Source organism: Galendromus occidentalis, unplaced genomic scaffold (genome assembly GCF_000255335.2).
Source record: "Galendromus occidentalis unplaced genomic scaffold, Mocc_1.1 scf7180000077488, whole genome shotgun sequence".
In the NCBI taxonomy this organism is placed as follows: Eukaryota; Metazoa; Arthropoda; class Arachnida; order Mesostigmata; family Phytoseiidae; genus Galendromus; species Galendromus occidentalis.
The window spans coordinates 104,505-127,354 of NW_003805476.1; the positions used below are offsets into that span (position 1 = coordinate 104,505).

At 51.6% G+C, this 22,850-nt stretch overlaps 5 protein-coding genes across 5 annotated transcripts; 3 read left to right on the plus strand and 2 right to left on the minus strand.

The window, feature by feature from the left end:
- The first annotated feature begins 622 nt into the window (after positions 1-622).
- LOC100897785 (uncharacterized) lies at positions 623-6,137 on the plus strand. Its single transcript, XM_003746045.2, has 4 exons — positions 623-683; positions 2,425-2,649; positions 4,892-5,328; positions 5,441-6,137. Exons 2-4 carry the CDS (start codon positions 2,453-2,455, stop codon positions 5,704-5,706), a joined length of 900 nt encoding a protein of 299 aa, XP_003746093.2. The 5' UTR covers positions 623-683; positions 2,425-2,452; the 3' UTR covers positions 5,707-6,137.
- Positions 2,769-4,577, plus strand: hd (humpty dumpty). The gene has a single exon (XM_029112255.1). The coding sequence runs from the start codon at positions 3,081-3,083 to the stop codon at positions 4,575-4,577; it is 1,497 nt and encodes a 498-aa protein (XP_028968088.1). The 5' UTR covers positions 2,769-3,080.
- A 112-nt stretch (positions 6,138-6,249) lies between the features above and the next one.
- Positions 6,250-8,621, minus strand: LOC100909315 (apoptosis-inducing factor 1, mitochondrial). Its single transcript, XM_018640595.1, has 3 exons — positions 8,533-8,621; positions 7,895-8,188; positions 6,250-7,738 (listed from the first exon to the last, which is right to left on the minus strand). Exons 2-3 carry the CDS (start codon positions 8,184-8,186, stop codon positions 6,501-6,503), a joined length of 1,530 nt encoding a protein of 509 aa, XP_018496111.1. The 5' UTR covers positions 8,187-8,188; positions 8,533-8,621; the 3' UTR covers positions 6,250-6,500.
- A 1,053-nt stretch (positions 8,622-9,674) lies between these two features.
- On the plus strand, positions 9,675-13,491 carry Taf2 (TATA-box binding protein associated factor 2). Its single transcript, XM_003746122.1, has 3 exons — positions 9,675-9,865; positions 9,977-11,559; positions 11,690-13,491. Exons 1-3 carry the CDS (start codon positions 9,675-9,677, stop codon positions 13,489-13,491), a joined length of 3,576 nt encoding a protein of 1,191 aa, XP_003746170.1.
- A 3,748-nt stretch (positions 13,492-17,239) lies between these two features.
- LOC100898218 (uncharacterized) lies at positions 17,240-18,962 on the minus strand. The gene is made up of 4 exons (XM_018640546.2): positions 18,763-18,962; positions 18,127-18,314; positions 17,677-17,983; positions 17,240-17,540 (listed from the first exon to the last, which is right to left on the minus strand). Exons 1-4 carry the CDS (start codon positions 18,960-18,962, stop codon positions 17,414-17,416), a joined length of 822 nt encoding a protein of 273 aa, XP_018496062.2. The 3' UTR covers positions 17,240-17,413.
- Positions 18,963-22,850: the final 3,888 nt, after the last annotated feature.

Below are 22,850 nucleotides of genomic sequence, written 5' to 3' on the forward strand. Positions count from 1 at the left end.
GGTGTTTGTTTGCCTACACCGGTGGTAAGTTCTCTGCCCGCCGCCAGATGACGCCAGCGACACCGGTAGTCCAGCTAGGAGACCTACGAAGAGGCGGCCGGCAAATGACGCGAATGCGCCTTCGAGGAGTGTCTCCAAGAGATTCTACGGCAAATCACTTCCGACAATGTCGAGGGGGCGATCTCTCGACCCTTCCGACTGAATCGAGCCCGGAGCGCGAGACGTGGTGATGCCGGATCCCCTCACCGTCAGAAGCGAAGACCTGAGAATCAGGCGACTTCAGCGTCCTCTGGTGCTGGGTTCCCCATGTTATGTTCTCGAGCAACATGGGAGACTCCTCCCACCAAACAAGTGGGGCATGCGGCAGCGGCGGCGGCTGTATCCTTCTGCTGAGAGCGAGACGCCACCGCATCGGAGCAGCGGTCTGTATGTGAGTGGTCATATGTTTGCGCCCGGCGCTGAACTTTCCGGTTCGACTCGACGTGCTTTCCTGACGTTCGGTCGATGTGCTGAGTACCCTCGACGCTTACCTCAGCTTGGAAAAAAATGCATTGCTGTTTCTAGCTACCGCGCGCGCCTTTGACAACAACTTTTGGCGCCAAAGACAGCCGCTATAGCCGACAACGGTGCGCGCCGCGCTACGATCCGACGAGAACGTGTGACTTTTAATCTCCCCTCCTTGGGTAAGTTGGATTCCCGGACTCGAATCGGCATTTATACATTCATGAATTCCCTCTTGAGGTTCGCTGAATCGGTCCTCTACCGATGATGAGTTGGAGCTCCCGCGAGTGACTTTCCTTGGATCCGCGATCTCGATCGGGTTTCCTGTGATCGATTTTCTGGAGGAGAAAAATAAGTTCCCAATCATACATGAGTCACGGGTAAAAATCACGGCACGGAGATTATTCATATCATGCCATGCCTCCATATCAGATCCATGCACACTTCTCCTCGCTGTCCCAACCCGACCGGCTGGAGATTGAGAAGCGGCGGCTCAATGCGTGCGAGGGTATTACTCGTTGGGGCATTTAAAAGTGGGTCGCGGACTCCATAGGCAATCGATCTGTAGCCCATGTGCGTTCGAGTTGCGATCCCCTCGACTGGGGTTGGGTTTGTCGAGGATTTCCGGAGGAAGTCGAACTATGCGGGAAATTTTCGTTCCAGCATTGACTCTCAAGGAAACGCAATACCGTTGATCGGGATTTGCCAAGCTCGGAACACCACGAGGAATCCCTCCTGACTCATTCGTATTTCACTCCAGTGATATTTGAAATCGAGTTCCGTTGGGAATAAATATACGGGAGCCCACAAGCTCGAAAATTGTCTTCACGAGAAAGAGGCCGGACAACGAGCGGTGGTAGAGCTTTGTCTGGCTGGCTCGCTGGCAGGCCCATCGACGGTGGGATTTCAGACGATTCGGTCGGAGACTTTAGATCGGGGTCCTAGCTGGTCGACCGAACGACCGGCTGACTTGGCTCGCCGCTCGCTCCGGTACCCCACGGCAGCTGGCTAACACAACACGGCTTTCCCTGTGAGAAGCCAGCCAGTCCGGGTTGTCGTACCGAGAAGTGGGCAACGTTCAGACAGGCTGCTCAACCACAGTGGGCTTGTCTCGCCGCGACGCGAGATGTCGACATTACCAGATTCAAATAACTACCTACCTAGCCGGCTCCCTAGACCGTCGCGGTCCTCATGGGAACCCCAACCGATGGCGGTAGCTCCGACTGCGTTCCTTGGCACCCTAAAAACCATTCTCTGTCTGAAGAGCAGCTACCTCCTGACGTTTGGACATGCGAGACGCTGTCTGGCGCTCCAGCAAAGTGTCACATCGAGGTCGACTCCATTCATGAGGTCTGGACAATGGGCCGTCCAGAATTAAGTTGGAAATGCCCGATCAGGCGAGGGCGGACCGAGCCCCTCAATCTGAATCCCATCGACGTCGAGCTGAGGACGCCATGAGTGCATTAAAGAATTACGCATTCTTGAGCTCTTAAATGAAGAAGAGAGCCTAATTTCGCCAGAGCTAGATGTGAATTTCGAACACCTCCGGCGGGACCTACACTTCGTAAGCTGTCGCTAGACCCGTGCGGCGACCGCGGATACGTATTGTTGAAGCTCGGAGGTCATGCGGCGATCCAACTCGAGCCTTCGGCAGCGAGCGCATTCGATAATCTTGAGGAGTTGGTGAACACCGTAACCCCCGCGGTGTCCTCTCGCGAGCGGAGCTGTAGGTGTCCTCTCTCCCACGGGACGATCTCGTGAGAAGATTCCGTGCGGAAGGGAGCTTCTGAGCACACGAAAAATCCCCGCGTTCCAGCACAAGCGGCAGTGTCTCACCCCCTTCTCGGAAGGATTCGATCGAGATCAAATTGAACAGGTCTGTGCTTGTGTCGATGTTGAAAATGTGCTTCGTATGCGTTCCAGGTATCGCGAACCGCAAGTCTTCCTCGAGATGGAACGAACTGCTTTGACGCCGCTTTCAGTTCGGGAGCTCGAGCTCAATAGAGGTGACTTCTCTAACTTAATCAATCTCCAGAGAATGAGTCTGGAACCTCAAGGACTGTCCCCCGAAGAGGAAATCCTAAGGCTCCGCGGCCGGCGATCCTTCGAAGTTCACGCTCCAATCAATATCGCTCGCTATACTTTGAGGTAAGACGATTTATTTCTCAGCCGGGTAGGGAGAGGGAGTCCAGTCCAGTCCCGAAAGGTCCCGAATACGGTGTCGGTCGCGGAAGTTCCTCAACGACAGTTCGCGTCGATGTTGTGTCGTCGTCGTCGCCGTCGACCACCACCTCGACCTCCTCTCTCAGCGCGTGTATCGTCTGCTTCGTTGTAGAAATCCACGAATGTTTATGGCGCGCGCCTGTGGGTGCAACAACACATACTGTAACAGCACGGATTCGAGAATACATTCCGTCGATGGTTGAGCCGGGCGAGCGTAGTTTTCGGTGTCAGCGTTCGACATTGCCGCTTCAGTACCAGCCCTCTTGTACGGTGTGAGCTGATACTCAGGAACTTGAACGTCTTTGATTGGAATGAGCGGAACCCCGTAACGGTTTTTGGGTGTGTAATCATTCGTAATGGGACTGCTCGGAGATCACGTTGACATCATGAAGCCGAAAGCGGTTTCGATTCGGCGAAAAGTCCGTGCGACACAGATCATCCCGACGAAGGGAGAAGTGGAAGTGAAGGCGAAGAACGCGGCCGACCCCGGCACGAAAACAGCCCCGGTGAATCCGTTCCGGAGATCGCTGAAACGTCAGCGCGAAGGAGACGAGTCCGAGGATCTCCAGGAAACTCTGAAGGAGAGCAATTTCAAAGTCGTCGAAATCGAAGTCAACATACCTCAGCTGTTGTCCGAGACAGACAAGGTCAACGAGGCGAAGATATCGGCTCCGGAGATAACGAGCTTGCTCCCGAGCATGCCGATCGATTGGTGTCTGAAGTCAAAGGTGAGGTTCAGCTCATCGAAACAGCTTCCGTGGAGCGGAATGTTGAAAACCACCGAGGAAGCCAACGGGACTACCGGGTTCGTGCGAGTTCTGCATAAGCAGAAAGACGCCTCAGCTCAAGCGAAAATCCACCAGAGCTGCATGTATTGGCAACATCCGTCCCTTCCATGGGTTCCGCTTTTCCCGCGTCAGGGTAACAAACGATTCGAGGGCTCCCAACTGGTCGATGGCCGATTCCACGAAGCTCTCCAGCAGGACTTCCGACAAAGCTTCAAGAGTCTCTATCAGCTATTGAAAGCCAGACAATGCGCCTTCTTCTATCTGTGCGGTCCCGAGTTCACGGTACTCTTCCGCGCAGCGGGCGTGTGCGCCTTCACTGAGATACACGCTCTTATATCGCCTACGACGAAAGGATTCAGAAGTAGTCTGAAAGAGAAGGGCATAGACTTCCAGATGCCCTTCCGCCGAGATGACAGACCCGATTCCGAAGAGCAGGAGAGTCCGGACGACACGAAAGACGACGAAGACTTCTTCGAAAGCCTCGGTCTCGCACAAGATGGTTTCCCGGCCATAGTCGCTCACAAAGTTCGGAAAGCTTTCGACACCGATTCCGGTCAAGCGTCATGCGTCGTGGTTTTGGGAAACGGAGCCCAGGCGCTCTTCAATCATCTCCTCAATACGGATCTCTCGATCGGAGTGGGCTCGCAGGCCGGGATCCCTCCGACTCTTCTATCGCCCGTCGCGTTCCATGGTGCGTCGCTACGGTCTCAGAAGATTCGCCAGACCTGGTTCAGAGACCCAGAGACGCAAATACGTCACCACGCCATCGAGATCGTCGGACCGATCATGCCTAACGCCGTGGACTCCCTGTGCGAGCTACTGAGTCAGTCTCAGGAGGACTTCACTCTGCTGGCGACTCCGACGCCAGGCTGCACGGCCTTTAGTCGAACGATGAATCAATCTCATGATACCACCGCGCCGGTTGTTTTCGCCGTCGAGGCGCTGAGGGAATGTGGTCTCCCGAAGGGATTCATCCAAAGAATCTGTTCGAATGGCGATGATCATGGTACGGTCATCGAGGCTGATTTCAAGACGAACGGTTATCATATAAACACGAGCGCGTAGTACACGTGATCTGACTCGGGAGCAATTCTGAATAGTTCAAGCAATAGCAGAGTAATTATTATTCTTGTCATAGTATTAATTATTGTCCTGTACATAGAAATCATCCGGGACGGAGGATGTGGACGAAACGGGGGAACATTGTACATACGAATAAACGGCGGGATGCGGCTGAGGAAGTGTGTCTTTGTTCCCATCCAGTGACAATAATGGATTTATGATGCTAATAGTATTATACTGACAAAAGCACAAAATAAGGAACTCATGGAACATTCGTGGAGACATTCCCCTAAATGAGCCACCTGTTCGCCTTCCAGTCCTACGAAGAAAGTGAAGTCGCCTGCCAAAGCCCTGCAGTTCCGCTCACCTCGGAAACGTCCCCAGACTGACGATGCCTCACCTTCGAAAGCGTCCGGTAGTCCGTCGAAGCCCGCGAAGAGGTGCCGGCTACTCACGAAACTCAAGGACGAAACAGATCCAACGACGGCGCTCCGTTCTCTGAACAAAGATCAGCTCCTTTCGTTGCTGTCCAGAGCGATGACCGACGAAGAGGTGCGAGCCCAGGTTTCGTCTCAAATCCCGGTCCCGGATCTTCAGCGTATGGAAGGCAAATTGCAGCAGAGGCTCAAGATCGTACTCAGCTGCACGGGAGGCAAACAACAGCTCAGCCCCTCCGTGAGCTACAAGAAGATGCATCCCTCACTTGACGCCTTCAAGCTGAAAGTCACAAGCCACACCGAGAGTCTCCTCAGGGGTGAGTTCGACTCCCTGGAAGTCGCAGATTTTCCGCACTGTATTCCTCTTTGCCCCGCTGGGCCGGCCACGCAGGCAGGAAGATCCCGTTAAGTAATCTTCGACTCTTACAGGAGAGCAATGGAGCGCTGGATTGGAGTACGTGCTCTTGGCGTGGCCTTACGTGCGACAACTACCCGAATGGCGAGACAACATTCAGAATCGCACCAGGCTCCAATGTTTCAAGATTTTGGCTGGACTCCTGGCTACCTGTTTACCTTTATGTACGAACTTGACAGACGCCCACAAAGAAGTTCTCGCCAGAAGGCTCAACGCTATGAAACCTGACTGCCCCCAGGTCATTCTACCGCTAGTCGGTAGTTTGCAACACAGCACTTGAACTGACTCCGACTTGTTGAGTATCCCAGACTTGGTTTTAAAAAACTTGTGTCACATGAACTCACTCGAACGTCATTTACGATAATATTCTCTCCACTGAACGAGGGTGGAAATTATATGCGACAGAAACTTCCAGACAGAAACTTTGTGCGCGAGCTATCGTCGCAGTTTCGGATTGTCGTCAAAAACGAGCGCGGGAAACATTCCGTTGATGCGAGCGAGATCGGATCGAACGCATTCCCTTGAAACATCGGTCCAATAAGGGTCGCTCTGAGGTAGCACTCAAAACAAAAGAGTTAATTTTTCAAAGCTGTTTTCTCATATCCAAAGCTTGTTAACGCGATGACTAGGTAGTGTTGTGACCTCGATTCAGAAGCGCTGAAATTGTCGTTTAAGAGAAGCCCTGATAAAATTTGATTAATTCCCAATCCATGAAACTGAATCTTCTTGATCTCTGCCCTCAAAGCTACGTATACATATCGAGAGGACGATGCCTCTCTTCGAGTGCGACGACAAAATGATGAAACCGCTCTCCCACTTAACTAACAATTTATTAAAAACGAGCAAAAAAAGTTCGTTCCTTCCCGTAGAAAGAGAAAAAAAATATCTAACTATACACTGCCTTTCGATGTTCAATGTAGGCGTAGAAACTGTTTCATACCGAGATGCGATCACGCCGACGATCCGATACGGATAGCCTCAGCCACCCGAGAACACATAATGAGATCCTGTGATGCCGCGATCCCACCGCTGGAATTCTGATCAATAATTTAGAGGAAGTGCCGCATCGTGATGCTAACTCTCAGTGACTGGGTTAGGGATCGTAGCCTCCTCAGGCTCTTCTTCGGGGCTGTACTTCTCATAGAACAGTTTCGCAACCTCCTTCAGATCGAGAGAAGGTTTCTGTTCACTGATGATTCTCCTAGCTGTGGATGCTTTCCCGAAAACGTTACAGAGAAGGATTCCGACGACGACATCGGCGTCGTTCTTATAGAACACGACGCCTTTCGTTATCTTCCCCTCGAAGTCCGTGTTCTCTTCAGGACTGTCGGGGAAGAAGGCTGAGACGGTTTTCAGACTAGGGTCGAGCAGGCCGATGCCTTCGAGATTCACAATCTCTCCGATATCCGACCACATGAGCGTTTGTTTACTGAACGGTTTCCTCGCGCCGGCCATGTTCCTGCCAGCCAACGTTCCCGTGGAGACGGCGTGTTCGTGTCCCTCGAATCGCCGACGGCCGAGCCGAGGATCGAAGAACGAGCTCGCGTCACCTGCCACGTAAAGGTTGGAGCGAGCCGCCAACTCAGAGTTCACGACAATTCCGCCATTCTGCGGATCAATTTCCAAACCGGAGGCTTTCGCCAATTTGACATCCGGTCGGAGATCGTCGGCCAGAACCACTTTATCCACAACTATCCGCTGTCCGGAGGTGAGATGGAGATGTAATTTTTTCGCTACGATTTCTGCGCTTGCGATATCCGCTTTCGCGATGACATTTATTCCTTCGGAGATCAGCTGCTTCGTCAGCCATTTCGCGAGGTACTCCGGCACCATCGAGCTGAGATTACCGGCCTCAGGGAAAATTTGAGTAACTTTAAGTTTGGCGTTGGAACGTTTTGCGAAATCAGACATACTGTAGGCTAACTCTGAGGCGACGGTACCACTGCCGAGTACAGCTATCGATTCGTCTTCGCAAGCTGACTGCTGGAGCTTCTTGAAATCCTCGACGCTTGTTACAGTGAGGAGATGCTTTTCGATTCCGGGTAAGTTTGCCAGCTTGGGATGCATTCTCGCTTCGGTTCCGGACGTGATGAGGCATTGTTCGTAGCTAATCGAGCTTCCATCGTCGAAGAATACTTTTTGCTCCACAGGGTCAACCTTTACCGCACTCAGACCACCAACGAAGGCTACACGTCTTTCGTCCGGCTGCTTGAGAGAGTCGAGGTTTGCGAAGTAGTCGGGCTTCTCGAATAATATACTTCGGTAATCCCCATTCCATTGCTTAAAAAGTAATCGATCCTTATCGGCACCACCTAGAAAATTTGGAATTAGATTAGGTATACAGAATCGAAAACTTCTGGTGACGGTTTGACTGCGGAGCTGGGCGTCTAGACTCTGGGGTCTAGACAAAATCCACTACGCCATCGATAATGCACCGGAGGCTTATGTGATAGCCTCCTGGAACTCACTTTTCCACATTTCCTTGGAGAGGGGAGCTTTCATGTAGGGCAGGTAATCTTCTCGACCAACAATGAGCACTTGAGCCTTGGGATCCACAGCTCGGATCCCTCTGCAGGCGCCGAAGGACGAAGCGCCGCCACCTATCAATAAGTATTTGACTTTCGTTGGCAGTTCGTACTTCGGCAGCCGTTTTTTCGGTTCTGTGATCGGAGGTGGCGGTTGTCGCTGCGTTTGGGTGTAGTACAGAGCCCCGGCAACGCCGGTCCCGGCCGCGGTGCCGAGAGCCAACTTCCGAATCATCCCTGGAAGGAGCGGCAGAAAATCGTTGAAAAGGATTCTGAGAGCGCTCTGCTCATTGTCCGGGGAGCGCGATGAGCATTCCAACTACGGATAAGTGTCGGATTTCCAATATCTGGAGCAGTCCCGGGAGCGCGAAGTTGGAGGCTCACGGCAATTTCAAGAAGAGCTCTCCCCGAACCCCGCATTTCATTCGACGTGGTCTGGAGCGTTCTCAGAGCATGACACGAAGGACATCAGGTCATGATAGCGATCCGGAGAATCGGCTCCGACCTCCTCAGAAAACGGTGCGTAGTCTGTGTGTTCAGTCTGAGACATTCATTGATGACACAGCCGAGAGAGAACTCACCTCACGGTGGTTGCGGGAACGGATGTACGAGATCGCGCGAAACTCGCTCAGCGCTCCTTACACGCTTGCCGGTGTTTTTCGTAGCTTCCAACAGTGCAGCGTATATTCGAACGTCTCTCAGCGCGCCCGGTCGGTATATACCGGACCGGTTTGTCGGCGGTCTTTGGAGAGCAACAAGGCTGCCTGGACCAAAGCGAAGTTTCTCTATTGGCCGCTTGTCCCCGAGGAATCGGGACCCGCCCGTTGTGGAACGGCGCTGTCATTGAATCCAGAGCTTACTCGGTCGGCATTCCGGAAAATTCGAACCCATGCAGATACCGTGATAGGGGGTCTGGTTGTTTGATGGGATGTTGTCTGAGACTTAAGCTGCGGAGAGTCGAACCACCCAAGATCTAATTGTAAATAAACGGAAGCATGAGTGCCGAAGGCAATTGTCAAACTTTGGAACGAAAAAAGAATCGGCGGCGGGGTCCGTCGACGAATAACAGTGAACCTGGCGAGGTGAGTCCCTATAGTGCGCTTAGACACCGGTGATTCCATTTGGTAGCCGTTGAAGATGTGCAGTCCTGACTTCCGGCGCCCTTTCGAACATACTCTCACGGCCGGATGTGCTTCGACCTCTTCTATCCCGAATTGCTCGAGGAATCGCCTTGATTTCGGCGGAGTCCTTCGTCTCCGATTGGAGTATACTCGTTCGATGTCCGTGAGCCAATTGTGCGATACCACATTGATATCGTCGGAGTCGGGGAAGTTTTCATATGATTCAAGGTAGCCTCTGAGTTTCTACCGCTCTGGATTTGGCGCTCAAGAATTCGGACTTCGAAATCGATCCCCACGGGTTTCCGCACGACCCTAAAGGCTTGTGTTAGACAGTGAACTTCAAAGTCTGGCACAGGGAAGGGGCTCAACCGCAATAAAATAGCTCTACCTGCATTCCGTACGTGAATAAAGCCCGATGCGCTGTTATGAGTATGTCCGAGTCGTCAGTGTGCTGCTCTTGGGCCATGGCCGGCTAAACGGAGTCTCGGATATTCGACACCGTGCTCACAAAAAGTATAGCTGTTGCAAACACTTCGATTGACTGATGCCTCTCTGTAATCTTTCCGACTGACGAGTGTAATTAGAGACTCGTTCCCTTTCAGATGAAAACTGAGGGCTCGGGCCGCGTGCTTGAGCGAGAGCGGCCCTACAAAATCACACACCAAGTCCTCTGTTTGACTTCAATCAATTTCCAACGGCAATCGATCATAGGCTTCGTGGAATTGACATTGTGTCCGACGAAGAACAACGTTCGCTGGGTCCGTCTCAACTGCAAACAGTGTAAAATATACAGGTAAGGCAATCGCAAATGTTGCTCGCGGCTTCCCGCAAAGCCTCCACGAGACTGCTCTTCGATGATAAAATCCCCATAGCGATGATGATCCCTTTTCTCTCAAAATTCCAGGATACGTATAAATGACGTCCACGAGGCAGCTTTCACCTACAATGACCCTACCAGAGAGATCTGTCAGGGCGAATCCAAGCAAAGAAACTTGGATCATTTCTGTCAAGCGCATCTCACCGCAGTGTCGGTGGTGGATGGCTATCTGGGCTACGGCGAAGTGTCCGTGAGGATTCCGTCCGACGTGCCCATAAATACAGACGAGCCCTTTCGGGTGAGCGTCGAATTCTCGCTGGAAAGACCCGATGGGGGAATGCATTTCGTCGTCCCAGAAGGTGAGGGCACCCTACAGGAGCGGGGTGCCCACTGTTTTTCCTACGGGTGGATGAATTCCGCCAGATTATGGTTCCCTTGCATCGACACATTCTGTGATCCATGCACGTGGAAAATGGAATTTACCGTGGAGTCTTTCATGACAGCGGTTGCTCCCGGCGATCTCGTTGAAGTGGTTTACACACCTGATTCCAAGAAGAAGAAGACATTTCACTACTCCTTGAACATACCGACGTCTGCGCCGAACATCGCCGTAGCAATCGGACCCTTCGAAATCCTAGTGGACCCCAACATGCATGAAGTGACTCATTTCTGCTTGCCGCAGCTCCTGACGCAACTGAAACAGAGCACTTCGTTCCTACATGAAGCATTCGAGTTCTACGAAGAGCTCTTATCGACGAGATATCCATACTCCTGTTATAAACAGGTTTTCGTGGCCGAAGCATACGAGGAAGTTTCAGCTTATTCGACCATGTCGATCTTCTCGACGAATTTGCTGCACACTCGCCATATAATCGAGCAAGCTTACGTCTCGAGACGTCTCATGGCTCAAGCCCTGGCCTCTCAGTTCTTCGGAGCCTATATATCCCTCCACAGTTGGTCGGACGTCTGGCTGCCACTCGGTATAACGAACTACCTCGCGGGTCAGTACTGTAAGAAAGCATTCGGGAACAACGAATTCCGGTACAACCTCATGAAGGATCTCGAGCTGCTATGTAGATACGAAGAAGATTATGGTGGGATCGTTCTCGACTCATCGCAAACAGAGCAACCCGGTTTGAATTTCCACTTTCCTGTAAATCACCTGCATACGTTTAGTCCGTACTTCCTGTCTGTGGTCAAGATGAAAGCGCACCTCGTCATACGTATGTTGGAGAATCGTCTCGGCAAGGAGCTGCTCCTCCAGGTGTTCAACAAACTCCTATCTCTAGCCGGAGCTGCAACGAAAGGAATCGGCGGCCTCGAAAACATGCTGGTGTCGACGAATTCCTTCCAGAAAGCAGTTTTTCTCGTAACTGGCAAGGAGATCAACACCTTCATCGACCATTGGGTTCGACAGGGTGGTCACGCTAAGTTCGTCGGCTCCTTCGTTTTCAATCGGAAAAGAAATACCGTCGAGCTGGAGATCAGGCAACCGGACGTAGGAACGAACGGCATAAAGAAATACAACGGACCTTTGCTGGTTACAATCCAAGAGCTCGACGGAACCTTCAAACACATGTTGCAGATCGAGGATATCGTCTCAAAACACGACATCACCTGTCATTCGAAATCGCGGAGGAACAAGAAAAAGAAAATCCCGCTCTGCACAGGTGAGTGGAGCTCTCATTGATCCATTGCAGCCAGTATTATTATCATTGATTATTATTGATATCGCGGTGCAAATATTCCCTATATTATACGGAAAAATTTCGCGTCGCTAATTTTGCCATTTCGAAACAGGCGAGGAAGTCGACATGGATCTCTCGGCGATGGACGCGGACTCACCGGTGCTCTGGATCCGAATCGACCCGGAGATGTTGGTGCTCCGGACCGTGCATATCAACCAACAGGATTTCCACTGGCATTACCAATTGCGGTACGAGAGGGATATCACCGCTCAGCTCCAAGCTCTTCGAGAACTAGAGCCCATGTGCTCCCAGGACACAAGAAAAGCCTTGACAGACACCATAGAGAACGACCAGTGTTTCTACAGAGTGCGCTGTGAAGCGACATACTGCTTGAAGCAAGTGGCGAACGCCCTTCAAACTTGGGCTGGGCCTCCGGCGATGATCACCATATTCAAGAAACTGTATGGATCTTTCGCCAGTCCCAACATGGTCAAACAGAATAACTTTTCGAACTTCCAACATTACTTCTTGCAGCAGGCCATCCCGAAAGCGATGGCCGGCCTGCGAACCGTACACCGGATCTGCCCTCCCGAAGTTCTATCGTTTCTGCTCGATCTCTTCAAATACAACGAGAACTCGAAGAACCGTTATTCAGATTGTTATTATCGACGGGCGCTTATCGACGCGCTCTCCGAAACGGTAACACCGGTCGTGTCGGTTATGCTGAACCAGAGCAATTCCAAGGTCATGGTGGACAGCATGTCGGAGGAGACGAAAAGCATCCTGGAAGAAATAACGCGATGTCTGAATTTGGAGAAATTGCTCCCGGGCTACAAACTAGTTTGTACGGTCGGGTGTCTCCACGCAATCCGCAAACTCCAGAAAATGGGCCATATACCGAACTCGGCGGAACTATTCCGTCAGTACGCGTCTCACCAGCAGTTCGAAGACGTCAGGCTGGCCGCGCTCGAAATGCTGGTCGATTTCACGTCGACCGACGGAAGCGTAGAAGACCTTAATCACCTGCTCGACGTGGTAGAAAGCGATCCCGTGCCCCTGATCAAATTCGAGGTTCTCCGTTTGCTGACGCAGAATCCCCCCTTCTCGAAGAAAGAGACCAGTACACATAATTCGGCCTTCAATAACGAACATCTCGTCGAACGTTTATGGCGGATGATGAACTCGACGTTTTCTCACGACTCTAAATTACGCTGCGCGGTCGTCGACCTCTATCACGTCCTGTACGGCCGCGGTCGGCCACAGTGTCTCCCGATGCCCGAATTGGGAGTGGTGTTCAATTTGAAAGAGAAGCGGACGCAACTGAACACGAGCACGATGGGCGTCGGGGACGCCTTAACCAAATGGAATTCGGATGAAGACATCAACGTCGATGAGTTCGATTCCGCCAAGCGACGAAAAATCGGGGATTCGTCCTCTGAGTCGTTTTCTTTACCGCCTATCGCTGCCACCGATGATCAGATACTGCGACCGCTCGGTTTCGACGCCTCAATGTTCCCCAGGTCCGAGACGCCTACAGGGTCGAACGCAATGGAAACCGATGACATACTCGCCATTGATGCGGCCGTCGAGAACGCGGCCGCAGACTCCCCTGCCGCCTCCGATACCTCCAAAGCGGTACTGCCATCCACGCCGGAACCCTCTTCCGCGCTGGAGTTTGGCCTCGTGCCTGTTTCCCTTCCAGTCAGTGAACATTCATCTTCTCATTCGAAACACAAGAAGAAGAAAAAGAAGAAAGATAAGAAGCATAAAAAGAAGGATAAGAAAGACGTCAACATTACAGATAACTCTGTAGCGGGAGATCTCAGCAGCACTCAGCCATCACCCCTCTCTAATCACGATAGTCCCCACCTTCTAATGGATGCCGCCGATAGCCCGATGGATGGAGTCATTTAGATAGTTGGTCGGAATGTCACATTGTACATTTGTCCGTCGAAATCATCACAGGACCTCATGCAGGGATTAAGAAAAAAGTTGTGTTGCCTGAAAACTTGTGATTTCTTTCCTTCATCGAAGTCTCGATACTCCCTGTGTCAAAGTACCCTTCAGCCCCTCATGTGGGGAATCCTCCCATCGGTACCTCTGATTGTGAAGAGGAAGCTCTCTTCCAGCAGAGACACGGAACGTCCCCTCGACGCGGCACCTCAGGCGGAGAACGCTGATCCCGTAGCCCGGAAGTACTCCACCATTCTTGTTACGTAGTTTTGTCGTCATTGTCGCGTGACTATGCGAGCAGATTCTTGAGATCCTCGGCACCTCTATGGAAGTGGCCTTGTCCAATCACATCAGTAACAGAGAGCGCTTCGCTCGGAACATCGATCATATCGAAGTGGACTATCGAATTCACTCCTATGAATTTTTCCGTTCTCGTCAGTGACCGGGTCGAGGCGGGCTCTATGCTGCAAGGTCGCTCCTACCCCAGGTGGATACAGTGAGTCAGACAACGCTCAATGAGAACAACGTTCAAGCATCGCCGATGAAAACCCCTGTGCAGAAATCGAGGAATCTCCCGCCTGAACCGCCCCCGCAGGTGTCGCGGGCTGTCGTTCCACGGTTGGCGACACGCCGGGGTCTACGCGAGCTGCGAGCGCTGTGAAGTCCACAGAGGGGGGAGTGAGCGAGCTCTCGAATTGTTTTAGCCGAACTGGCCTCATTCAATTCTCCACATAATTTTCTTCCATTGAATCTTCGATTCGAAGAGGAAGGAGGCGCCCGAGTTATGAACTCGAGACTGAGCTGCTGCAGCGACACCGTGAGTGTTTGTGTTTGAATCTCGCTTCCTGAACATTCCTGAGACTCCGGCCGTCCCCCACGTTGTGCGAAATGCGATGAAGTTAATCACACGGTCGAGAATCTCCGGTCCAAAAGCCTGATACCACCGCGGAGCGATCTGGGAGAGACGGAGGGATATCTGGAAGACGCAATGACTTAATAGCGAGGAGGTTCAGACCGGAGGTCGGAGGGATCACATTCGCCACACTGTATCAGCGACGCACCATTCCTAAATCCCCAGCGGCCGAATTTCCGTGCGAGCATACAGAGAATTCATGGCTCCGCTCCGTTTCTCCGTAGATGAGGCAGTGCGCTCGAGCTTGAATCCGCGTTCGGAGGATTTGCTCCGACCTTTCAAGAGATTACGGTTTGGTACCCGAACTTTTCGGTGGAGGTGGATGAGAGAGGAGGTGGATAGATGACTGCCTCTATGATGACTAATGCGAGAGATATCCCCAAGAAATTCCGCTTTCGCTTCTTTCATATTGGGAGCCGATGTCTCTTATCTCCGATTCCCCTTGGCCGACAAAACGTTGCGTGCAACTTTCCGAAGACCCAACGGGCATATATCTACCCCCAATTTTTATTTAAAGTAATCCACTTAAAATAAGTAGTTCAGACATGAACAAACTCCAAGATTTAGGTATCATCCGCTGGGAAAATTTGAAACTCAATCCTCTAGGGCTTGGATCATGTTGTAACCACGAATATATGCCAACGAAGTTCAGTTCGGCCGCCGTATCTGCTATAAACCCAAGTCCTATATTTCCGGAGGTCCTCCGAACCTCCGAATAAAAGCATCAACTTCGTCCTCTAGCATTCGAGCCTTGCATGAAATATACATGGGGCATTTCACCATTCTTCTATCCAGAGCCATCGAGACGCGGACGCATTGTGCGCAAACGCAATGGACGTTGCATTGTTTGATGACGATCCCATTGAGCACATCGACGCAAGTGCCGCATTTGTTGCACTTAGTATTTGCGAGCACCGGCCATAAATCAGAGTCGGGCAGTCCGTTTGGATAAATATATTTGGGTTTGACCTTCGATTTCGGTGTGCTCTTCGCCTCTCGTTGCTCGACTTCGTGCTTTATGTCGTATCGTGCTTGTGCCACCTCTTCTCGCGACATCATTGATTTGCATTCCCGGTACAGGGGGCATCGGACGAGGTTTTTGGACATCCGCACAGCAGCTAGAATGCACTCAGTGCAGATTCTGTGTTTTTTCTTGCATTTGCTGATATCCATGAACCCGGTCAGGTTTAGGGGTTTCTTACACTTCGCGCACTGGCCGCTCACGCCGAGCGTCGAGCTGCCGCTTGTCATTACGCTGGTCGTTGTGGAAGCCACTCTTGTCCCCGTCATCGATGTATCCTGTCCAAAGGGTACCGTGATCTCACTGGGAACGGGAATCTCCTCAGAATCATCGAGCTGACTGCATGTGGGTCTCTTGTCAAGTTTTTGACTCGTCTCGGAGTCTCGACTCGTTGTGTCCGTGACGGTAACGGAGCAGATCACCTCGATCTCATCGTCTCGGATTACCGCACAACATTGGTCAACGGGACAAACCGGGGCTCCCTGCTGCGGCTCATCGGAGTTCACAGCATAGTAGAGACATTCTTTGCAGACGATGTGCTGTTGACAATTTCGGAGGATGAATCCCTCGAATTCCCCGAGAGGTTTCCAACAAGCTTGGCATTTGCTTATCCTCGAGACCGCCTCAAGAATCTGATCTTCGGTTTCTGCATCGACCGGATCGAGCTCAGCGTTTTTCGCCGATCGCGGGGCTAGCACTCCGCGAAGGGGATCGCTGCGAGGCTGGCGAGCAGCTCGAGGTTCGGTATCGAGTCGTAAGCATTCGGTCATGGAACTCAACCTACTGAGAGTCGCTGGCTCGTCCGATTGATCATCCTGAGGTCGCACGGTTTTCTTAAGAATCCCCTTCAATGGTCGAGTGTTTCGGGGTCGATCGCCGGGGAGGTGCATCGTAACAAGTCAGCGATGAATCGATGGGGCTCGGATTGCCGGCGGATTTTTTTTCTCACTTTTGGGTGGATTCGCAGGATAGGAATGAAGTCAATTAGTGTGCACCATAAAAATCGAGGGACCACCGTTAGCTCACACCCGGCGCTGACGAATCAAATGTTTCGTGAAAACATTCACACACTTGTATCCGAGTGCTGCATCAAACGTCATTGTCTCAAAAATATGACGTCCCGGCCGCAATCAGCGGGGAGCTTCTTTATCGAATTTTCTTCGAGCCGATGATCTGACTGAGTCTAGATCTTTTTGAGTCCTCCTCGGATTCTCCGGTCTAATCCAAGTCCACGCTCAGAATGCCCGCGCACATCCTTTTTCGAGGCAGTGAGGAGGCCAGATATCTGATCTGTGGCGCTGCACCTCGTGCGACCGAGAAGGCCGCAGGTCTGGCTCGGAAGAGCGGGGACTGGTAGGACGATACGAGAAATTCAAGCGGCTCGACAGAGTCAGCCCTCTTTCCGGTGTCATGGGAGAACATACGAAAGGATCTTTCCAAAATCCGGCTAGGGATCATAGGCCAGAGGCGTTCCACCGAAACCTGCTGCTTTGGGGGGTATCCGTCAGAACGCCAGAACTAATTGTAAAAAAGAATCGCAATCAGTGAAACCCTGCCCGACCGGGAGATCAGACCTTCACAGAATACGTCTTTGAAAACGAGTCCTCCTGTTTGGTGGATCCTGTCGCTCATTTATTCTGGTCTCCATCATGACCTCCGACGAGCGTGCAGAGGAGCACGCCTTTCGCATATGAATCACAGTTGGTTTGTCCTGGAATCACTAATAACTAACAAATCTTCCCACCTGAGCAGAAAATCGAAGCAACATCGTGAGGTGGGACACGACCGTCAAGAAAGATTCCCAGCGGAGATGGAATGAATTTGTTCGTGCTCATTTTAATAACATAACAAGTGAGGTGCTCCGATGAGACATCTTTGCCCTCGCTGCGCGTGCGGCGAGCTCTGGCCTGTGTGTACAGATGACTAGATGCGACGGTCCCGCGTGGGGATTAGTTCAGTTTCAAAGATTCAGCGTTCAGTCCTGGGAGGGGGAATGGCTTCTCGGGGCCCAAGAACTTCATGTACACTCCTCGTGTATCCTCGTTCTGACACTCTTTCGATACAGAGCGCAAATCGCTGAAACATTCCGAACGATTTCCATCCGTCAGACCTGAGCGGTATCTCAGTTGACAATAAATTGACGTAGATGAACGGCTGTCGGGAAACCACGACGAGAACGGCTACGGGCATTCTCGAATCTAGACAATCTTACCTTTTGCATAAATTCCGTCCTTCGTCGATCTCACGCAGACATGGTACCTTCAGGACGTTGAAATACATGTTCCCGATGGCCGCGGCGCTTTCGGAGTGACTCTCGATGAGACACTGAAGGAAGTCCTCATCGCACGAGCAGTGTGACTTTGTGTAAAGGGAGAAATTCACAAGACCGTGACCTCTCCGAAAAGCCTTCAATTTGATAGGACAATGATCGTGCGCTCGGCAGCACTTATCGAGCGCTGCGTCGATTCCCAGATCGTGGTAGCCGTTAGCGATGTCACCGGATCCGCACCACTTAGTTCCTGAATCGAAAATCATCGTTGAAAAACCTGTCCGCAATTATAGTCCGAGCCATCCGAGGGGATCTAATCGCTGTGTACCAGGAGCTCGCAAAATAAACGATGGACCCGTTACAAGGGAGCGTCTGAGAAGGAGGAGCACTCACCGGGAAATATGCCGTTCCAGACTTGATTCCAGAAAGGCATCTGATGGAAGTTGAGAGGCAGCGGTGGACCTTTCTTTGTTTGTACCAAAGCACGGCACTGCTGAATGATCTCCATTATTTGTTTGAGGCACACATTGACCACAGGTCTGCCGATTTTTTTAACCAATATGTCGCATTCCATGGGGTCTCTGAAGAAAATCAACATCATCAAGTCTGCGTGTTGAGTAACGAGATGTGAGAATATTTGGAGGCTCCCACCGTCTGACTCGCGGTATTGGGTTGCGCAAACTGCCACAAAGCACGCGTCTTGCTCATTAACGGGATCGTTCCGACCCATCTATTGATCATTTGCATATTGAAAAGCGATCGAGCCGTAAGACAAGAAAGAAAACTCGAAATCTCAATGCCCGCCTGGGGCGGCAGGTATTCTTCGCGAGTCCTGAAAAGCAGAGCTCACGCTGCCAGCATTGGGGTCCGATTTGCTATTATGGCTTAAAAGATCCGGTACAGCAATCAGCGAAGAATCTCAGATTGCATTCCGTCCGTTCCGAGTGACATGCGAACTCTGACCGCGTTCTGACGCGATACGCCAACTCGACACCCAACGGGATTGAGACCGACAGCTAGAGCACTTACTGGAGTTCCGTGAGCTTGCATTCAACGACGCTGCCGTCCTTTGATGAAGTCCGAAGTTCGGCCACTGTGAGACCATAGGCGTAAACCGCAGTGTCCCCGTAAGGGAGCCATGATTTCGACGAAGAGTTCTTCTTCATCGACCAAGTGGGGAGAAATTTTTCTGAATAGACCGATTGTCCAACACTCAGAAGGAAGCACATGGTCCACCCTGCGTGAAGCCGAAGCATCGTGAGCGCATGCAGGTAACGTCCGCTTCGAAGACACGAGTAGATCAAACACGATGCCGATTCTGAAATATTCTCCAATTGTGGTTAACGTTGCCGCTGCGAGCCCGGTAGTCCAGATTTCAGATCATGTCGGCATTTAACGCTTGTTCGTCTGCGGTCCGAGTAGAAACACTTTCAATACTCTACCCTGACCCCAATATGTAGTACTTGTTGGCACAGCTTACGATTCTTCGGAATTCAATGTCTGAGCCGCTCTTTGATCAATTAGGCTCCGCTGTTCGCGATGTGGAGCGATTCCTGACGCTGAACTAGAAACCGGAGACCGCGTCACATCTGAGTCGCGCCGGCACCGCCACCTTTGACAAGCGGCGCTATGGCCTTCTCTTCGACTTGTTCAGTCCCGAATGGTCTCTATCTTCGGTCGGTGATCATCGAATGCTCACCTTCGCACTTCTTTCGAGAGGAGTTGATTTCTCAGAAGATCCGGCAGCGCACAAAAAAATGACTGCTCGATTTAGAGTAAACGGTACCCGCGGTGGGGCGGTGCGCGCACTTCCGCGTGTCGCTTCAGCAAGGTTAAATGCGTTTTGTCGGATAGATGCTGGGAATGGAACTGCTGGTGTTAGACCGCGGCTGGCCGGCTGGGAGGAGGTGTTCAAGACGAGAAGAGAGAGGGAAGCTCACGTTTCACTCACTATCTGGATTGTACGCGAGGACGGAGAAGAAAATTCGGCGGGGAGGGTGATTCGGTGAGGAACTACCCCAGCACTGGATGAAGATGATCGCTCCCCAAATTTTACAGAACAGCTCCCCTCAGCGCCGAATGCCTCGAGCGGATCTCCGGGGGGTCGAGCATTCGTATCAGCTTCGCGCTTAGTTCGAGCCTGGGCTCGGATTGGAGATTGGATTTGCTTATCTTTTTTTCTGGAACGGAACTCTTTCGAGCGAGCCATAAGGGCTCTTCCCTATGAGCATCTATGATTCCGCAATATTATTCCGCAAATGGTGAGGGGATGCCGCGGATCGGAAATGGTTTCGCGAGCCCTTAAATGTAAGCAATATCCGGCGGTGGGGAGCCCATTCATACGGGAGGAAAGCTCCAGGAAGCTTCAGCGTCATCGCGCGAAGAAAGTCGTCAAGCTTACAGGGGCACAGCCGTCGGAGCGTCATCACTTCCATGATAATGTCAGCAGTGATAGGGCGACTTTGGAAGGAAAAAAACAGCGTGCCAATGAGACGTATCACTCGGACATCACGGTGACGTAACCGCTTTTCGATAGTCTAAATATAGAAGATATTCGATAACTCTTCCGAAGAAGTACTCCTCCTTTGCCGTGGCACTTCTAACTTGACGCAATGTAATCGTTTTTTCACATGCTCTCCGCCGCCGTCGTCGGTCATGTATAGGATCGTGTTGGAAAATCAACTTATGCAAGATCGCTCGCGTTAGCTTCTTCCGTCATGCTTGTTCTTCAGCGGTCGTCGGGCGCGCCCTGGATGGTCAACAATTATTCGTCCCTTGGGTCTGAATCCCTGCCCAACTTTTGCGAAAGCTCCGCGAATGTCTATGGTCTGAGAGAATTCGCAATGTGAAGCACAGAAAGGAGTCGGAAGTCCCCTTGTATATCGATAATGAATTCGGGACGATTCTCGCAGACGTTCACTGAGCAGAGGAAGTGGCGGACATTGTTTCCGGCGATTACAACATCAAACTTTCGGACCTCTCCTTTCTGGAACGAGAATGGATTCGCGAGCAAGTCGTCAGACAGGTCGAAGGAGATGGATTCGAACCGAACACCGCCATTGAAACACTGTCGCGATAGCGTGCGAGTTTATCGGTCGGATTACGGGGTCTGAAAATTCATCACTGAGCGATCAATTTCACGGCACATCGAAGAAATCGATCGCCTCGAACGTCGGGCGTCTTCTTTGCCGTCTATTCAATTCACCCCTGATTACATTTTGAGTGCAGAGAACACCATCGAGTTGATCGACTGAAGGACAGACAGATGGACGAACAATCTGTCCCCCTTGTCGCGTCCAGCAGAAAAGCCAGAAGTCTGAAACCGCATGCGCCGAAACTGAACCGATGAAGAATCCAGGTTAATGGCAGAAACGCTGTGGTCTGTTTGTGTGAGCGAGCGAGCGAGTGTTCGTTTGCGCGTCCGTCTGACACCACGGGTAGTAAGATCCCTTGTGTGCAGGAGCGTGTTCGCTTCAGCGCCCAGCCTATTTATTTACATTGTATCTATCTATCAATTAATCCGACGGTGGTTTCTTTTCGTTACATATCTAGACATTCGTCTATACGGATATCGCCGAACGGTCCACGGTGAGCGAGACGCTAACTCTTTTCACCCATGCATGCCGCACGGATGCGATGCATGCTTCCGTCAAGCATATATATTTTTCTCGTGTTTATATTCTTCTTGCATCCACTTCAACGGTTTTCACGTCCCGTCTCACCGGAACCCGCTGAAGGAGCGGTAGGAGGCGCAGTAGCGACAGTCAGCGTAAAAAAAAAGGTCTGATCGGTGCGCGAACTTCTTCAATCATCATGATCGTCGTCGATGACGCCGCCGCCGCTGCGTCGCCGACACTATCATCGCGGGATCATAAACTTTTGGTGAATTGCTACTGGCGAAAAACGATTATCAACAAACATCGAGTTGACCTAGAGGCTTTCTGGAGAAAGAGCATATCCAGCCGGGTCGAGTCACTCGTCGGGGGACTTGATTGCATGAGCTAGGCGGATCTCTGACTGAGCAGAGAGCTTCACAGGATCGGGGATGTCAATGAAGAAGAGACAGGAAATCTCAATGAATTGATAAGAAAATCTCAATCGTGTAGATATGAGCCGCAGAGCCTCAATAGGATACGGATGTCAGATGTCAACGAATGACCGAATTTCGAGAAACTCGCTGCGTGCTCTGCCCCGGGGCGCCATGGGGTTTCGATGGTACACCGATTCTTGTGCCGCTTCACGGCGGTCGATGAGAGGCGGCTGTGGACTCACAGAAAGCGATGCATTGAAATTCGCTTCAGGGTGACCAGTGGAAACCATTCCGAAGAGCAGCCGCACCGATGAGTACAGTTCCGGCCGTCGTCATCGTTATTCGAATGCATGTAAAATTTCATCTTACCGTCACCAGGGCCCCGAGGTCGGCTCCCGTTCAGCGCTCAGCAGGAGTATGCACCGTCAAGGGAGTTGCGTCTGCGTCTGATCGGTGCCGGAGGAGCAGAAAGTATCACCGACGATCAGTCGAATTCGTTCACCCGCAGATCTCTGAATCGAGTAGGTACCATAGATCCTATGGGCCTGCAGAAATGATCTCGCGGTTACAATTCGATCCGAACAGCCGGCACCATAATGGCGAAAACTCCTGCATGGAGGCGGTGGCTTGCAGAAGTAGAACAGATATATATATATATAGGGAACGCACGCTGTTTCCGCTGTGATTGGGGGCCACATTCCGTTGGGAGATCTACGAGTTTTGAAAGAGATTCTGTAACGCTATCAGGATTGAGTCAGAATCTCAATCAGGAATTTCGCTTTCGATCACTGATCAAATGGATCAACTTCCCAAGAAATGCGATTTCCGAGAGCCTGACTCCGTACCATTCCCGACTAGGAGACTGTTCCGATAGGAATAGATGGTGTCCGATCTGATCGAGCCTCAGAGGCGGAATCTCTCGTTTTCGTCTCGTGTGAGGGGGGTTCCAGCGACGATATTCAGGGACATGTGAGAACTTTGATATTCGAGGTGATGTCAGAGGTCAAACCGATGTTCGAGACGTTTTGCGATTTTTCTCGCGAAGGGTACGAGAAAAGTATCAAAGAAAGGATTCTTTCCCTCGCTG

Coding starts and splice junctions, on each gene's coding strand:
- LOC100897785 (XM_003746045.2), top strand. CDS start 2,453: ATGGAACGAACTGCTTTGACGCCGCTTTCAGTTCGGGAGCTCGAGCTC. Junction 2,650..4,891: donor ATCGCTCGCTATACTTTGAG/GTAAGACGATTT, acceptor TTCGCCTTCCAG/TCCTACGAAGAAAGTGAAGT. Junction 5,329..5,440: donor CACCGAGAGTCTCCTCAGGG/GTGAGTTCGACT, acceptor CGACTCTTACAG/GAGAGCAATGGAGCGCTGGA.
- hd (XM_029112255.1), top strand. CDS start 3,081: ATGGGACTGCTCGGAGATCACGTTGACATCATGAAGCCGAAAGCGGTT.
- LOC100909315 (XM_018640595.1), bottom strand. CDS start 8,186: ATGATTCGGAAGTTGGCTCTCGGCACCGCGGCCGGGACCGGCGTTGCC. Junction 7,739..7,894: donor CTCCAAGGAAATGTGGAAAA/GTGAGTTCCAGG, acceptor CAAATTTTCTAG/GTGGTGCCGATAAGGATCGA.
- Taf2 (XM_003746122.1), top strand. CDS start 9,675: ATGAAAACTGAGGGCTCGGGCCGCGTGCTTGAGCGAGAGCGGCCCTAC. Junction 9,866..9,976: donor AAACAGTGTAAAATATACAG/GTAAGGCAATCG, acceptor TCAAAATTCCAG/GATACGTATAAATGACGTCC. Junction 11,560..11,689: donor GAAAATCCCGCTCTGCACAG/GTGAGTGGAGCT, acceptor ATTTCGAAACAG/GCGAGGAAGTCGACATGGAT.
- LOC100898218 (XM_018640546.2), bottom strand. CDS start 18,962: ATGTGCTTCCTTCTGAGTGTTGGACAATCGGTCTATTCAGAAAAATTT. Junction 17,984..18,126: donor CTGGAACGGCATATTTCCCG/GTGAGTGCTCCT, acceptor TTTTCGATTCAG/GAACTAAGTGGTGCGGATCC. Junction 17,541..17,676: donor GGACGGAATTTATGCAAAAG/GTAAGATTGTCT, acceptor GGAATGTTTCAG/CGATTTGCGCTCTGTATCGA.